Source organism: Harmonia axyridis, chromosome X (assembly GCF_914767665.1).
Source record: "Harmonia axyridis chromosome X, icHarAxyr1.1, whole genome shotgun sequence".
Lineage (NCBI taxonomy): Eukaryota > Metazoa > Arthropoda > Insecta > Coleoptera > Coccinellidae > Harmonia > Harmonia axyridis.
Genome location: NC_059508.1, coordinates 8635450 through 8653730, shown reverse-complemented (window position 1 = coordinate 8653730; position 18281 = coordinate 8635450). Strand labels below are relative to the sequence as shown.

At 32.6% G+C, this 18281-nt stretch overlaps 1 protein-coding gene across 1 annotated transcript in view; it reads right to left on the bottom strand.

Moving 5' to 3' along the window:
• Nucleotides 1-632: 632 nt before the first annotated feature.
• Nucleotides 633-18281, bottom strand: part of LOC123686418 (DE-cadherin) — a 28962-nt gene continuing 11313 nt past the window's right edge. The window contains exons 2-13 of the mRNA XM_045626529.1: nucleotides 10465-10574; nucleotides 8280-8555; nucleotides 7834-8222; nucleotides 7437-7746; nucleotides 6413-7165; nucleotides 6199-6348; nucleotides 5780-6118; nucleotides 5179-5703; nucleotides 4653-5091; nucleotides 4377-4519; nucleotides 3830-4184; nucleotides 633-3106 (exon numbers count right to left, since the gene is read on the bottom strand). Of these exons, the coding sequence (XP_045482485.1) occupies nucleotides 2628-3106; nucleotides 3830-4184; nucleotides 4377-4519; nucleotides 4653-5091; nucleotides 5179-5703; nucleotides 5780-6118; nucleotides 6199-6348; nucleotides 6413-7165; nucleotides 7437-7746; nucleotides 7834-8222; nucleotides 8280-8555; nucleotides 10465-10574 (4268 nt within the window). The 3' untranslated portion in view covers nucleotides 633-2627. The remainder of the gene's footprint in view (nucleotides 3107-3829; nucleotides 4185-4376; nucleotides 4520-4652; nucleotides 5092-5178; nucleotides 5704-5779; nucleotides 6119-6198; nucleotides 6349-6412; nucleotides 7166-7436; nucleotides 7747-7833; nucleotides 8223-8279; nucleotides 8556-10464; nucleotides 10575-18281) is intronic.

Below are 18281 nucleotides of genomic sequence, written 5' to 3'. Positions count from 1 at the left end.
ATTTTATTCGACCAGATTTATCGTCAAAATGTCAATGATACATAAGATAAAATAAGCTGAACCGTTAAATTTCCTATAAACCTACTTAGTGAAGAATTTTTGAATCGATTCAACAAAAAAAAACAATAACCTTCTACATTGAAATTGTATAAAATTCAAAGTTTTCGCGAAGACGAATTTTGGTCTAAAAACTTCAACATGTTAAGGTGAGACAGATATAATTAACAATATAAAAAAGGTGCAGATAGTACATGAAGCTGATCACTAATTCTCCATTGTTCTATTGATTAAAAAATATTTATTCATATTCAACATTCATTCACTTGTTTTTGTATTCCATACGAACATATTCAAAAATACAACAAATTGTTTTCTTAATTTTGCTCCACCCGCACACATGTGTGACACCGCGATAATAAAATCTCACAAGAGTTGAATGTAGAACCGGAAAAGGCTCTCGCTCATGAGCGAGAGTCGTACGACTCACCGTGTGAAAGGAGCCTTATAGTATTCACATATTTTTTTAAGATCATGAAAATTTTCCCGTTTCTTATATTTTTCTTCTGCATCATTTCGTTCCTTACTTGTTTGGAATCTGAATATTTATTGGGAAACAGATTAATAAAAATGAATTTGTGGAAATCATTTATTTCGCTTAAGTTTGTGGTATAAATATATACAGTAATTCTTCAGAATATAATTAACAACTATATAACATAGAAAATAGCAATATACAAAATTATCATATAAAAATAAGCATTAGAGCAATGCTCTTTTCGAATTTACTTACTCAAACTCGTATTACAACTGCAAGAATATGAATGAAAAAACTTGTTTCTGATGGCAGTGACATAATAGACAAGTATCCAGTACTTTTCTTTAATAAAGTATTAAAAAAACTTATGTGCCACTTCATTTAGAATAAAATTAAGGTTTTGGAAATTTGAACATAGTTATGGCACTACAGTATTCAACTAATTAGCGTTGGAATGTAAGATTTTAGCTGATTCAAATATTTAATACTGATAATGAATTATCTTATAATCTACCTTGAATAAATCAGTTCGAAACTAATGAAGAAAACGTGGATAAAACAAATATCTGAAAATTGGACTGGAATCACCATTCCTCAAATAGCCACCAGACAAAGGAAAAATACAATGTTTTATTTACAATTTACGAAATCGAGGATCCAAATATTTATTGTCTTTGCAAATCTTGCTTTCAGAAACTGAAGCTGCAGAAAATGCTTCTCCAAAAATTAGCACCAGTTTCTACATAGACAAATACATTGAAAAATTCAGGAGATAAAATGTTTTCACGAAAAAAATCAAATGAGAATGCTCAATATATGCTACCATACGTATTCAACACCGGAAGCTTATCAAAAAATATAGAATTATAATAAATACAAGATACTATGCTACAATTAAGTGTTAATATAGGAATTTCCAAAACATTTGGGAATGTTGGATTTTAAAGGCACCAACATTTCAATCGATTTCACCTTGCTCAATATTGAAAAAAAAAAACAATACGATATATTGACAAAACTTTAATAAAATTCCATTCACTACAACATAATATAAAAATAATTCATACAAATGATCTAGCAAGTTTGTTGAATGGCTGGAATTTCATTAAAGGTTTTAATAATGTGGAATAATTTATACAAACAAAATCAGGTTGTTTTGAGGTCAGGTCATATCAACTAATAAAATAAAGGAATGATCTTCTAAGCTACCAGCTCATTTTCGAAATGTTTCGAATAAGAAACTGATTGGAATGAATAAAAAGTCCCAACTTGTTTCATCAAACAAAATAAATATATAAAAAAGAAGCCCATTACATACTAAGGCAAAAATAGCTTTATTCTAGCGATATATTCAAAAGCGGATGTATTGCAAGGTGAAGGCACTTTTATTTTGATTTTGTTGCACTGCTGGTCTAATTGCAATTTTCTAACTTAGAAAATAAGTTTTTATATCAATGAAAATAAAATTTTGGTACTTATACTGGAGAATATTCGTCGTTTGTAAAATTAGTGAGAAATTGGTGTTTCTCAAGTTGATCTACCCTTAATAACAAAATCAATCATCTCAACATAGATCACATACACTCAAACTAATAAATAAATTTAAAAAAAAATTCAGTTATGGCTGCCTCAATAATCACATCGATATAAGGAATGTTTCATTTTCAGGACTCTATAGAAAACAAAAAAACCTGAAAATACTGATCCAATTCTAACACGAACTGAAAAAAAAAACATGTCCCACTTCATGTCAATTGCACATCTATCTTTTGAAGACAGTAGTGTTTTCTATAGAGTTCTTTGTATATTGAATTTTCAAAGTTATATTACAAATGACAATGAATCAACTTGTCTGACATTGTACCGAAGTCAGCACAAATCGAGTTATTACTTCATAGTTCATTCAATGTTGTAAACCCGGGAATAGTTCAAGGATTTTTCAAATCGAAACAACAAAAAAAAAAAAAAAACAATCCGACTCTATAAAAATATTAATAAATTAATTCGAGCTCAGTGCTTCCAAAAATTGTTTTTAATCTTTGGTCAAAAACTAACGAATAGTAAGTACTAGCTTTGAAAATCGGGCAAAGTTCTAACACCAAGATTCCTCTCCACCATCTTGGCTGTCATCATCACTATTGTCATTACCGTACATATCTGCCAATTTGCGGAATCGTGGTCCGAAATTTGACAAATAATTGAACTTCAAATCCCCGTCGTCTGTACAAGAGGCCAACGACGATAGCGAACGAGTACTGTTACCATCACCTTCATATGCATAGTGACGAACGTCATCGTATGGTAAGTTGTTAGGGTCTTTATCACAATTATCTTTTTTATTGTCCAAAAATGCTGGTAAAGCTGCCAAAACTTCCTGACTTTGGAAATTCTCCTTAATTGGTTGCTTTTCGTACAAATTCGTAGGCCTAAGAACCGATAAATCGAAACTGGCATCACTTTCACCGCCACCTTCGTCTTCATAGTTGATGATTGTGGCTCTTGTGTCATCTATATCCTTCTCATTGCAGTTGTCCTGTTTCCTTCTATAGACAACGACCGCCAATAGAAGGACTGGAAAAAAAATTGCAATCAATAATCAGGGAAAAGATCCAGAAGTTTGGTTACTGCAATTTTATGTGTTGGATGGATCTTAAACTTACATCTGATTTAAATAAGATTCTCTTGATATCTATATTCACCAACTCTAATGTTACGTGTCAGAGTAACTTCTCATTTATTAATCTGTGAAGCTGAATTTTAAAATAACACTACCCCCCTCATGATGACAGAAAATTTCATCGAAATATTTCAAATAATTATTCAACGAATGAAATTAATTTCACGACATTCAGACAATTTTTCAATCAATTCCGAATAACTAGTTAGATGCTCAAACCACTAAGCCACCGAGGAAGCTACAGATTCTCCTTCCTTTCTCTTATTCAACTTCAATCTAGCAAAAGTAAAAGAAGCATAGTGACCACTTTTGCAATGAAAAAACCTTTGGTCGCTGATTTCAAAATTTCCGATCGCAAAATGGGTTTCAGATCATTTGAGGCAACGTTGTTTTCGTGTCTGTCTGTGTGTATAAACCTTTTTAACAGCCTCAACTTCTATAACTGTTTTTAATGAATTTTGGTGGGAGTATCTTGTTTAGGCTGTAGATGGTCCTAAATTAATATCACCTTTTCCAGATTAGTTAGGTTATGTTAGTATCGAAAATATAGGCGCAAAAAGAGAACACTCACTGACAAAATGGAAATATATCCATATAGAAATATAAACGGGACTCACCAATGAATAATGCCACACAAACTAGAACTGCAACTAGGAAATTAGAATCGATACCAAAAACGACAGCCTCGGCAAAACTATAATTGCAATTGATATGAATAGCAGATCCATGATCAGCTGGTTCACCCAAATTGTACAAGAAGCCGTTGTAAGTGAAGTCTCTGATGCAACCCATGAATCCTCTACTTGTCGGTGCTGCTTGATCCGAAATTATCCTAAATTCTTCGTCATTGTAATATCTTTTCATACCGCCTATCTGAAGTGGGCCGTTAACGTTCAACAGTCCCTGTTGGAGTGGCAAACTCTGCCATTTGAGGCAGTTACTGCCACATTTGTCCACCATTAATTGTACCTCCTGGAATTAAAGAGTTATACAAGCGTTCTTATAAAAAAAGTAACGGGAATTGATCATTTGAAAGGTTCATTGGAATACGTTTATTATTTTGGAAAGGGTTTAAATCGAAAGCAATAGGAGTATAAATTTGGATAAAAACGCATAGTCATTGATCAATTCCCCATACTGTTTTGTGGATTGACTGCTACTTACTTTTTTATCATACGTAATTTCGATGTAATGGGAAGCACCATCATTGAGGTCTTTATCACCTTTAGCCACAATTTCCAGAGGACCATGGCCAAAATCGAGCTTCAAAACCACCGAACCATCACGCAATTCAAGAGATAAGAAATCTAAAAATAAAAAATATAAAATAGAATCAGTACAGGCTGAAGGATTCAATCAGTATAAAGACAATGTGAGAGCTAATTTTTAATTAGTTTTTTTGTTTTCTATCCTAAAATATTGCAAAAATGTTTCCCTCACCTTTGGAAGCTTCTGCTTGTGACAAAGTTGAAGGCCCTGTGTAGAAAATCAAACCGTTCGGAGTCTGAGGAAAAATAGTCAACGAGATGATGGTCTGGGTTGAACATGCCTCAAATGTAGGATACATTGCCCAACTGTCTCCACTGAATCCGATGGCAGAAATTTCACAGTTACGTCCATCACTTCCGACTGGACAATCGCAAAGGCCACTGTCAAGAATGGTTCCGTTGTAGCAGCTATTAGGTATAGGGGTTCTGCATTCACAAATCTTCTCCACTACTGCTTTAACACCGACAAATGAGGTCTTGTTGGTAAAGACTACAGCTGGTTCAGATTTGATCTTAAGATCATTCGAACAAGAGAGTCCATCGCAAGCAGCTTCGGACAAGCATTCGCTTATGCCAATCATATGCATATGAATGCCCAATTCCTTTTCCAACTGTAAAAAAATTCAAAAAATTAATTAAAAAATACTCCAAAGATGTTATTAATGAGTAACACACATGAGATGAATGGAGTAAGTTACCTTTTCTTGATTATCCGATATTTTGTTATTCAAATAATCCGGTACCAAGTAAGGTGAACCATGAGCAGAAAATCTTATGTCGATGTACGGGCCAGATTGCAAAACCGTGAATACATCGACATTCTCCAAAGTTTTATTCACAAAAGAAGAAACTTCTTTCCTAAGAATATCCAACTTGCTGAGATTCTGTTCATTTCTTTCGATCAATTTATCCATAGTCGTTCCGTTAAGCCTGATAGAACCTGATTTTATGACAGCTTCTTTTGGAATCACTTTCACCAGAACATCAACTTTAGCTTCCACCCTGTTATTCATAATGTTTGGAGGATGATGTTCAGTAACGTAAAACTCCAAAGTATAAAATCCACCTTCTGTATAGCTATGCATGACAATCATTCCCCTCTCGTCTGATTTTAAATAGAAATTTGGATTTTCTATTTTGAATTGGAACACTTTGTCTAGAAGATCCCAGTCATCTGGATCCTCGACATATACCCTTCCAATCGTTATATCTTCAGACAATTCCTTAAAAAAAAAAAATTATTAAATTGATCTTTCGAAGCGTTCCTAATAGAAAGTTTTTTTTTATATGATTACTTACTGCATATTTGTAAACTGTAATGAAACTTGAACCAGACTGTGCTATATTGTCATTTTCGTCACCAATTATTACTTTGAGATAGCTAACCCCAGTTTGTGGATTTGATCCGTGATCAGTTATAGCAATTGGCAGATTGTAATATTTTCTCTCTTCTCTGTCAAATATACTATTGGCATAAAGAGCCCCATTTTCTATATAGAACCTATCTTTTATGATTTGTTCTGCAGAATCATCTAATAAAAAGGTAAATGGGGGACCATTTATCTCACTGTCATAATCATCTGCAGAAAGCATCGTCACTAAGGCAGGAGATTTATTTTCATAATAAACCACTTCAGTCTGAAAGTTAAGATTTATTTAAAGTTGAACGATTTCATAGATGGTGAAATATAATATGTATTTTGTGACTAAATACTCACCACATTAAGGAAAGGAGCATTGTCGTTAATGTCTCTTAAATAAAAATTGACTTCAGCAAAAGACTTCAGTGGTGTGGGTCCAAAACTATCATAAGCAATGACGTAAGCTTGCACTTGTGGAGTACCATTAGGTAAGTCTCTATCTAAAGGCTAAAATAAAAATAAATTTTTCACATAACATACCAACCAAATATAATAAATAAATTCGTTTTACCTTGATTATAGTCAAGCATCCATCAGAGTCAATTTTAAGAAAGTCCTGTTGGACTTCATAACTTATTCGTTGATTTTCTGATCTATTTTTGATATCTGGATCATACGCCGTTAAATTTAATACACAATTGGGGTAAATCCTCTCTTCATCAATATAAATTTTAGAGTCGTACTTCTCGAATTTGGGAGGTTCATCATTTTCATTTAAAATATTAATGAGAACCTTAGTTGTGTCGTTGTAAATGCCATCATGAGCCATCACAGTCAAATTGTAACTTTCTACCTTTTCAAAATCCAACTTTTTATTGACTTTTATTCTACCAGTAGTATTTTCAATGACAAATGCATCTCCAACATTACCGTCAACAATTTTGTACGTAATAAGAGAAGCAGTATCTTTATCCACAGCTTGAACCTCCACTACGATACTACCACAATCAGAGCTTTCAGATATGTTATGAACGAAATATGGAGATTGCTGAAAAACTGGAGCATTATCATTCTTGTCCTCAATGCTAATCTGGAAGGTTTGAACAGCCGAATTGGGTTCAGTAGAATTTTTTTTCAAGGCACTGGGAGCACCATCATATGCCCTGACTTGGACGTGGTAAACACTTTCAAATTCTCTATCGAATTTCGTTCTTGCCCTTATGTGACCTGTCTCTTCGTCAATTTCGAAAAAATCTGTGTAGGTTAGGAGCTCGTATTTTACCAGATTATTAGGAGAAGTGCCATCTTTGTCATCAGCCTTAACCTAAAACAAACATTTGTCTCAATATGTGTGTCCTTTATTTCAATTGGAACAAAAAATTTCACTTATAATTATCGAATTCTTTTGGATAATTCATTATATCATGTAACCCAAAAAGTTTGTGAGGTTTTTCTTATGGAGAGCTCTTGAAAAAGGTTAAAAAGAGCTATGTTCAGGTTTATTGAAATCAGCATCGACTATTCAGAAACAACCTTTGAATTTTTGAGTTACCGGATACATAAACAGTTCAAAATTCTCTTAAATTCCACTATACCTGCATAGCCACTGCACCTTCAATGTCATTTTCGACTACACTGCCTTTCAACAAATCAATAAATGTGGGCATTTCATCATTAACATCTTTTATGATAACCTTCAAAGTTGTAGAAGTACTGAGACCTTCTTTATTTCTGACAATTACAGTTAAACTATAATCAGGTACTGTTTCGTAATCCAAAGGTCTACCGAGCGTTATCTCAGCTTTTGTATCGTGTTGGGTCAGAACAAATGTAGAATCCATGTTGGTCTGTCTCGTTTTTCCTTTCATTAATTCGAATACCACACTTTTGTCTTTAATATTCGAGCTGAAATTAAAAGAATTGGTTGAAAAATTAGTACCCATAAAGTCGGACAAAGTTCAGTACATATTCTTCAATGTTCACTTCACTTACTCGGCTTCCAAGGTGATCAGAGTGGTCTCATAGGAATTGAAGTCTTCATTCAGGGTGATGGATGGTTTATCAGCGTTGATTTTCGGCGACTGCTTGTCAGAACCGACAACAACAATAGATAAATCGGCATAGTTGTTCTTGGGCTCAGCACCATTATCGCTGACAGCAATGGTCTCGTCAAACTTCAACCCCTGGTTAGATTTGAGCGATTGCTTCAAATAAATGACACCAGTGTTGCTATCTATGCGGAAATACTCGGCAAATCTAGGATTATTCTTGGCAAAGCTGTAGGTCAGTCTTGAATTTTCTCCATCGTCAGAATCGAAGGCGAACACTCTTACAACTTCACTGTTGGGTTTGAGATCTTCAGATACTTGGGTACGGTAGCTCTATAAAAATAAGACATTTGGTCATTCATGTTGGTTTTGCAGTTGAAGGAAACATACCGCTTGGTCGAAGCTTGGAGCGTTGTCGTTGATATCACTTATTGTCACTTTGAAGGTACATATGTCAGCAAGTGGTGGCCTGCCATTATCGGTGGCTTGTATACTCAAGTACACCTCTTTCTGTCGATAAGGTTCATCTCGATCAAAAGCGTTAACGTTCCTGATCTCTCCAGTTACGTTATCGATGGTGAAGTATACACGTTCTCCCTCTTTCTGCATAATTTTGTATGTGACTGTGCCCCCATTTTCTGGTGGATCGCTGTCTGTTGCGTTAACCTGAAGTTCAAACAGAAAATAAGATAACCGAAACACTGTGAAGTTTATTGAAAGGTCAATTTCTTTCTTTCTTTTTCACTTAATTACAAATAACTTTTCGACAACTTTAAAACCACCAGGGCGTTTCTCTGGTTGATTTATTGATTATCCAGAAAATAAACAGTATCCAACTAGAATAATTTATTTGTATTTGAACAGACTGAAAAATTAAAGCTTTCAGGAAAATAATACCTTACCAAATACCAAGGAGAGTAGTAATTTAAAAAATTTCAAGGATAATATTAGAAAGTATGTGATATTGAAAGTCTGAGTCTATGTTATTCTTTATGTTTATATTTAGTTGCTGTCAATATGTTATTTATTATATCATAAATTAGAATAATCATTATTATATGATAAATTTTTTTATTTTTCAGTTGCTATTCGAAGGTAGGTTGGAAGATTGTTCCATTATAATTTTAGTAATTACATTTATTTTCAATCAGGTTTGAATTGTTTGATTCTATCAAATAAGAAGATTCGAAACATGTATGTTCTTGTAACAATTCACTGGCTTTGCTACTTAAAAGTTCTAGTCATAAACTTTTGAAATAATTCCTTCCACAGTTCGACGTATCGATTGTTATTGTTTCTTACTGAAAAATATTTTCTCTTCAGTTATAACTATCACAAAAATTGAAATTCTACATTGTGGCATCAAACTACTTATGAATATAAAATTTTTCAATAGTTCATCTGGAAGAATACCTCTCTTGAGATGGTTTATCAAGTAAGAACAACAAGTGATGAATATGCTATATATAGGACAAAGAGCTATAGAAGAGCTGCAGAAAATTCGCTGATTAGTTGGAAAGCGATTAATGAAGATATGAATATTATCAAAAGCTTAATCATACTCCAGATCCAGCCATATGAATTCTGTCTATTGCAACAAAACTTCAGTAGCCCATAAAAGATAAAAATGTAATTAATGAAAAAAAACTTCCATTTATAATTAACGAGTTTTAGTGAAACATTTATTTCATAACGCTTTCATCTTATTGTTAACAAAATATAACTTTGTTGGAAATTGAGGAGTCAATCCAATTATTTTTATTGGGGAAAAAAATGAAAAGCCTATTTTATGAGTGACTAAAAGTTATCTTCTATCGGGTTTTCCAATAAGAGTATTTTTTTATCATCAACAGAATGGTTATCTTATCAGAAAAATACACATGGATTATTTTTATTCCTGTTGTGTCACCCCGATATCTCGGTATATATTCATTCATGAGAAAAAATTATTCAATTCATCCAGAATGGAATTCTGAAGCAAGCACGTCATATCCACCTTTTCAGTATTCACATTCAAATCCCCCTTCTTATTATGAAGATGATTGCTATTATATATGAATATATCTACTCATTATGGATCATAATTAATCAATTAATTATAAATCTTCAACGAGTTCCGTTCATTCGCGAGTTATTTATAGAATTATTAATTGTGTACGTTTATTCAGACATCTCCTAATTTAACTAATTTCACTTTCGAGGTCATTTTTCACTAGACACATTAATTTTTAACAAGTTATTAACGCCAGTACCATTTTGCATGATTAGGAGAACACAACCTAGCAAGAATTTAATGGAATTTGGCTATTTTTGATGCATTCATGAAGGTTTATTGAAATCAAGAAAATTTGGCATTACTGTATACACAAACCAAAGATGACTGCTATCTAAGAATCAATAATATTAAATCCAATGATGATATTACAAAGTTTCAATTGACCTGATTATATAACTCAAAATTGGGGCATTATACTCGAAAATGACAGGGTCTATTTATAGAATTATTAATATTCAATCAGACTGAATGATACCACAACAATAACAATGGTGCAATCTTCAATAAGATAATGGGTACCTGTAATACAAAAGCATCCTTCTCTTCTTCTTGCACTGAGGGCTTATATTCTGCACACTTTGTGAAATTAGGTTTGTGGTTGTCATAGCTTCTGAAGGTAGTAAGTTTATCTGAAAACAAAACCTCAAATAAATAATAATAATCACATAAAATATTTAAATTTTAGAATATTGAATGGGATAGAATGAGCACAAACTACGCAAAAAAAATTGACATTAACCAGCAATCTCATATTGTAATCATTGAAAATCATTCCGTGACTTCTTCGGAAAATAATGTCCTAATTTTTCAAGTACTACAATTTCTAAGAGTATAATAACAAAGTGATAATTCTCAAACTTGTGAAGTTTCCTGATAAAGATAGGTTTTCTTAATTTTAGTCACAATTGATTATAGATGTACGAGACATTCTGATACATCTTTTAACATGACGCTACGTCGATGAAGAAAAAATCTGATAGGATGAAATGTAATATAGTCACGTATTCACATCGATACACAAAGAAAAATTGATCCCATTTTGCCATATTATTTGTTGTTGTTGATTGAACTGTATTCCAAAGACTTGAGATTCTATTATACAGGGAGATTCATCGTGATGGCCTAGTAGGCGTTTATGGAATAATTATAATTTTGTTCTGAAAATTTGCATAATGGGGTTTAAGACAATGATCTTTCTGTCTAGAATACCAACCATTTTTTTTTCATAAGAATCTCATTAACTCATGAACCGTTGAGTTTATACCCAAGTTATGCTCAGTATATTATTGCTAAAAATGCAATAGTATACTGAGTGTCATTTGAAATGAGAAAGTAGTAGTCTGTTTCCGGTAAAACCGGAAGTTTTAGAGGTCTCAAAATATTTTCGGGAGAAAGATCATTGTCCCAAGCCACAATATGCCAATTTTCAACATGAAATTATGATTAGTTTTCCATAAATGTTTAATAGGTCATTGCGGTGAATCACCCTATAAAGGAGTGACAGAAAATTATTTTTATTTCTCAGAATATTTAACGGAATAGATCAAGAGGCAAGTGCACACGATTCTCCATTTCAAGTGATTCGATATCTGTATCATGTTTACTTTTTTAATTCACCTTGAAACGAGGTGCGATAGTTGTGGCAAAATTAGAGTACTGGAGTAGATAATGTTTGAGAAAATCGAGACTAAAGGTAGAACTTTCTCTGTGTGAAACTTAAAAGCATTGTTGACTCAAGAAACTGTTGTGACTTTGACGGGACAAGAGGAAATGACCTCACTTTGAATGGTCCACATATTTTACTATTGTTGGCAACAAATGAGTAAGAGAAATTGGAAGTTAATTCGACAGCGTATATCGGAATGAAAAGAAATGCTGGTGTCCCAACAACAAATTCTACGAATAACGCTGAAAATTTCGCATTCTGAGAAAACGAATTGAGATTCCGGAAACGATGAGTCATCCATTCATTCAGTTTGGAACATTGCGAGAATTGTGAAAGAGATGACTAAATTATTTCGTTAATGAATTGATGAAATTGACCTTGAATTACCACTGAAAGGTATTAATAGACATGAAAATCACCAACTAGGGTAGTTGGTATGTTGACCACGTAATCATTGCCCATTTTTATCGATGTCAAATGATTTCATGTCCCTGAGTTTTCAATATCTGTCAATTTTTTTTTCAGTTTGTATTGTTGATTTTATTCTTTCAGAATTAATAGATTTTGTTCTTGAGGCAGTAAGACAAATGCAGTAAGTATAGCAATCGGTATTTGAACAAAATTTCATTCGAATTGCTCCAATAAAAAAGCTCTGTAAGCGTACGGCGAACGAAAAGATTTTTTTATTCGATATTTCAAAAATAAGAAGGTGAAAAAATCAGGGGTTATAATATTATTATTGGAAAATGCGAAACCAGAACAGTCATTGTTTATTGAAAGTTTTTAATTTCAAGTGTGTATGATTTAATTTTTCGAATTTCGAACCAAATTAAAACTCTCGTATTTTTCAAATCCAATTTATAACATCTGGATATATTTGAGTACTGATAAATTAGTTTTTCGGCATATCGAATGATCAGCAATATGTTATAGAAAAGTTGATAAAAATGAGAACGATGTAACGACTGGACAAATATGCGGTGTCTCTCAAACAATTATCACCAATTACAATAAGATAAGATCAATATGTAATGTTCCTATTATTATTTGTCAAATTCAAAGTGAATATTTTCCTATGCTGCCTAACAACAAGTTGAATTTGTCAATTAACAACTTAAACAAGGCGATGGTCTAATTGGCTACAAAATGATCTTTGATTTTGACGAGATGATTATCTAAGAACCAACAGATATTATTCAAATATAACTGCAAATTTATATGTCAAATCATAATATCATAATCAGGCTACAGGGTGTTGAATCTGTCGATTTTAGTTAATTTTTCATATAATTCATATTGTATTTAATAACAACGTAACAAAAGGTATATGGTTTTTTTTTTATTCTATGATATTTTCATTTGTTTCCTTGATATCTCAAAGGTTTATTCTTTAATTTTATCGAAAATTGATGGATACGAAACAGTTCATTATTTCCTCTCTTATTCACAAAATAACTTGACACGTGAAAAATATACAAGGTGAGCCTAGAGTAACGGGCCAAACTCCAGGAGCGTATTGTACACGTGAAAATAATTTTAAAAAACTCAGATGTTCTTATACGATTCTCATTTGTTTTCGAGATACAGTATATTAAAGTTAAAATTTTTTTAAAGGTTTTTCTCTTATGGTATCTACACTTCACAAGATATTCAACTGAAATTCGGCATAAATATTATCATTGATAGTTCACACCATGTGACATGCATATTTCGATAGCAAATTCACAGGGTGATATTTTCTCTGGAACAATGTCCACTGTTTTCCTCCAGTACTTTTTTTTGTGAACCACTGTTAATTTGTAAAAGGAATATTTGTTGATATTATAAACTTTATTGTCTCTTGTAGTTTTGCCGTATCTGCTACCAATTTCGAGAAAAAAATTTTGAATGATTCTCTCGAAATCCTCAGAAAAATCCCAATTTATTATGGAAATCCAGTTAGTAAGCTGTGGTGAATAAATTCATTATTAGTTTTTATGGTTATTTTCCCGATCTTTATCAATAATCATTCATAAATATTCGATAAACTCGTATAATCATTACAAAAAATGTATTCAAACTTCAACAACCCTGTATCTTGAAGACAAATGAGAATCGATAAGAACATATGGGTTTTTTTTTAATTATCTTCACGTGTACCTACAATAAGCTCCTGGAATTTGGCCTGTCCTCCCGACTCACCCTGTATATCTTATAGAATAATTATTAATGTAAGAGATCTAATGTATTGACCTTAAACTTCCACGAAAAGATATAAAGAGAAATAAAAATCATAAACTAGGGTGGTCAATATGTTGTTCACGTGTCCGTCACCCATAATTTATAGTGTATACTGATAATCTGTCCCAAGTTACCGATATATAATTTTTTGAGTTTGAATCCCTGATTCTTTCCTGTCAGAATGAATGGGTCTCGTTCTAAAATCAAGAGAGTCAACAAGTTATAACAACTATCAATTTTTATAGAAAAATCCTATGTATAATATATTTCTTATAGTTCCCGAGAAAAGGTCTGAAATAGTCAGAAGAACATTTTTTTTACATTTTACGTTTTGGAAGGTGTAGAGTCCAAAAATCGAATGAATTCAATATAATGATCGTAATTTCAGTTTTACCTAGGATTAATTATGTTTGAGTGGCAGCAATAGGAAGTTTGACGCTCTTTTCAATGTTTTTTATTCGTTTTGAGACATTACGAAAGTAATAAACAATGTAGAATGTGCAAATATCGCTATCAAGCTTAGATTGTTGAAAAAGTAATTACTCGAAACGATTCCATTCAGAATAAACTCCGAAAAACTTTATTTTCAAACAGATTCTCAAATTCAAATGTACATTATCGAACAAAATAGCAAGCGCAATAGTGGAATGCTATTCCAAAATTAGCATAAATCCCAATTCGTCTTGAAATGAAAAGTAAGCGACCTCTGAACAGTCTGCACATTACCGACAGTCTCCAGTTCCAAGTATGCGTGGTCAGACTGCTTAAAAAGAATCTTGAAGAGGAAATATTCGAGCGAATAAAAGAATAACAGCCTCGCAAGAATGCCTTCACAACGGAGATTAAAAATTCCAGCGATCTGAGTCATGCGAAAGGACGTACAAGATTTCTACAGTCAGTTTTCGATTCTTGATTTATTTCCTAGTGTCATTATCGATGGCAGTTTCAAAAGTGCGTGTGTGTATAGTTGGGCTGAACCAGTGTTTTCCTAGATCTTTGTTATCTAGCATAATGGCCTCTCTTATCATGTGTAACTTTTAAAAATGACGAACAAGTGGATAAAGTCGGAGACTTGGGTGTCCCATTCTATCTGTGATGACAAGAAAGATGCAGATTCAACACTGACTCTAGTTGTGACATCCTCTTCAACTTTCACAGAGCTGAAATTACTCTTTGAAATAAACTTATTAATCGAATGAAAATGATCTTCACAAATGCTGTTATGTATGACTTGATTGTTTATACTTCCAAGTGACATCACTGAAGCGAAATAGCTACAATAATTTTAAAGAAATACCTCTTCTTTCTATATGCTGAATAAACATCACAGAATAATTTTAGGGGATCTGTTATTTTCATATCAGATCCGAGTGATTACTGGCACGAATTAAAAAGTTCAATGGTGTCAAATCGCACAAACTTGCTGGCCAATTCCTGCTGAATAGTAGCATCATCATCAATAGAGAATATAAAAATGAGATTCCTTGGTTAATTTTAAGAAAAAAAAGTAGTATAAACATGAGCATGCAAACGCCTTGTTTTCGAGATACACCTTGTACACCTACTTTTCTTGTGGTAATTACACCAGTCATTGCAACAATTCAGGAGAATAAGCCTTAAAACTAATAATTAATTCATTACCAATAGCTTACTGACTGGATTTTCATGATAGTTTGGATTTTCCAAAGGATTTCGAGAGAATTGTTTAAACTTTTTTATCGAAATTGGTAGCAGCTATAACAAAACTACAAGAAACCGAAAAGTTTAGTATTAGATCGAAGTTTCTTTTTACATTTTTTCAAACAACTAGAGATCCACAAAAAAAAAGTTCTGAAGGAAAACAGCGGGCACTGTTCCAGAAAAAATATGACCCTGTAGATTTGCAATCAAAATTGACACAATACGTGTCGTAACCTTCAGATTGGAATATATATTACAAGTACGTTGAATATCTTGTGAGCTGCAGATGCTATGAGAAAAAAATCAAACACCCTGTATCTCGAAAACAAAGCGTTTGCAGATCCATGTTCTCAAAAGAATATATAAATTGCTTAATCTCATCTTTTCGTTTGTACCACCAATTCAGGAACATCCTGTATATATTCTTTTGAGAAAGAGCAATACAAAAAATTGTTGACTTCAATTTATAAAGCATGTGTAGATAAATCCCAGTATTAGTAGAGAGAATGTGAACGAGGCATCATACATACATCTCACCGTATGAATCTAAAGAATATTGAATAGTTGCTAAAAAACTAAGAACAGGCATTCAAAATCAGAAAAAAATGATCACTTTTCTCCTGCCAACAAAAATGCCGCAGAAATGGTAGATAAATCAGGAATTCCGGGTGGTTTCATCACCTTTTCAAATTAATCTACTCACTCTATTCGCAAGAAACACCTCAATTCGCTGGCAATTTATTTTCTTTTCTTGAACATTTCCAAAGGTTTCCTATTGGAAATGATAAACCAAAATCTAACGGATGCCAGAGCGTGATTCATTTTTTTTATGGACTGGAGATTAAACAGATTTATTGGACAACCCTGATAGGATTCTAACAAGCTAACCAAATTTACGAGTGTTTTTATCGAAGGAACTTTGAATATCTCGATTTTAAATGGAAAGGAAAAAAATCATAAATAATTATAGAAGCAAAGGTCCCAAAGCGAGTCGAGCACTTGTCGAAACAAACAATAATTATTATCGTTAATGTTCCATAAAAAATTATTTAACATTCGAATCAATGGATTTGGTATTTGGCATTGCAATGTATCCATTATAACCATTAAAACTGTTCATACCTACTAGATGAATTGAAAAGCACTGCAATATTACACAATAGTTTATTATTTCTTTATCATTCAATAAAAAAGCATTCATCCCCATGGGATTTGAACCTGTGAATAGCTGAGTTAAGGCCTTTTTTGGATTCTACACATGTCAAGACATGAACTTAGAATATTTCAGAGGAAATTAAACTTCTTTCCTAGAATGATTTCTAATGTTATTACTACGAGGCCAAGATCTCTTCAACTCCTATATTTTACAGCCTCCCAATGATTTCTGTTAGGAAACAAATACCGGTAGCTCTCGAAGTAGGTAGATAGCAAATTACATTGGTATTAAAACAAAGCAAGACTAGCTCCACCTCAATATCACATAGTAGCATGCCGAGTTGATATAAACCGTTCTAAATAACCAGTTCTCGAGCCCTAAAAGAAGCAATAGTAATAATTAATATCGATCAATTAGTTTAAAGGCTTAACACTGCAGCCATGCAGCTTGACTTCAATCCAAAGGTCTTCACAACGTTAACCCGATAAAAAAAATTCAATTACTTCGATGAATTAAATGAGGATTTGTAGTTGTCCTCTTTTTTCACCGTAAAGGATTATCGGCTATTTGATAGTGTAGAAAATATTGTCTTATTCATTGACATCCTCATAGATTCAAGTTTTTAGCACGATATACATACAAAATTTGAATAGTTCATAAATACAGCGTGATTCACCTGGCTGGCCTATTAGACGTTTAGGGAAATCTAATCATAATTTGGAGCTGAAAATTTGCATATTGGGGTTTGAGACAATGATCTTTCTCCTCAGTATATTTCCAGATCTCTACAACTTCCGGTTATACAAGAAACAGACCTACTTCCTTATGTCAAACGGCACACCCTGTATATTATTGCATCATTAGATAGCTTTTTTGACAAAAATTTCGGCAATATGCCATATATTGGGTGAAAACTCAACGGTTCATGGGTTAATGTGATATTTTGCCTAAGTGATCTCCACTATTTTTGTACGTTGAATCGACTTAAATAATAAAAAATATGTGTTCTAATTTGAAAATCTTAAGTTGTCCAAGTCCATGATCTTCTTATAAACAACTTGTACTTTTTTTATCCAAACTGGAAACAGATTTATAAAAAAAAATTTTCTTCGAAAAAACCTTTTTCTGCCGAAAAATTTAAAAAAATGTGATCCCCATTTTTTTCATAAGAATCCCATTAACTCATGAATTGATGAGTTACACCCAAGGTATGGCATATTGGAATTTTCGTCAAAAATGCTATCTAATGATGCAATAATATACAGGGCGTGCCATTTGAAATAAGGAAGTAGTAGTCTGTTCCCTGTTTCTATTTTAGGAAGAAAGATCATTGTATAGCTATAAATTATGATAAGTTTTCCATAAACGTCTAATAGGCCATCCCGGTGAATTACCCTGTATATATTATCACGTGTAGAGAAACAAACTGGTATGACTTAAATTTGAAGCATACAAGTGTTTTATTTGCATAAATGTTTCTCTGCCATTATATTAGTTTCTGCTGTGAATTTCGACATTTTCTACAATAACATATAATAGCAAGGGAATCAGAATAGATTTATTTTCTCATCATAATATTCACAATAAAATAATATTGATAAATAATAAGTTACA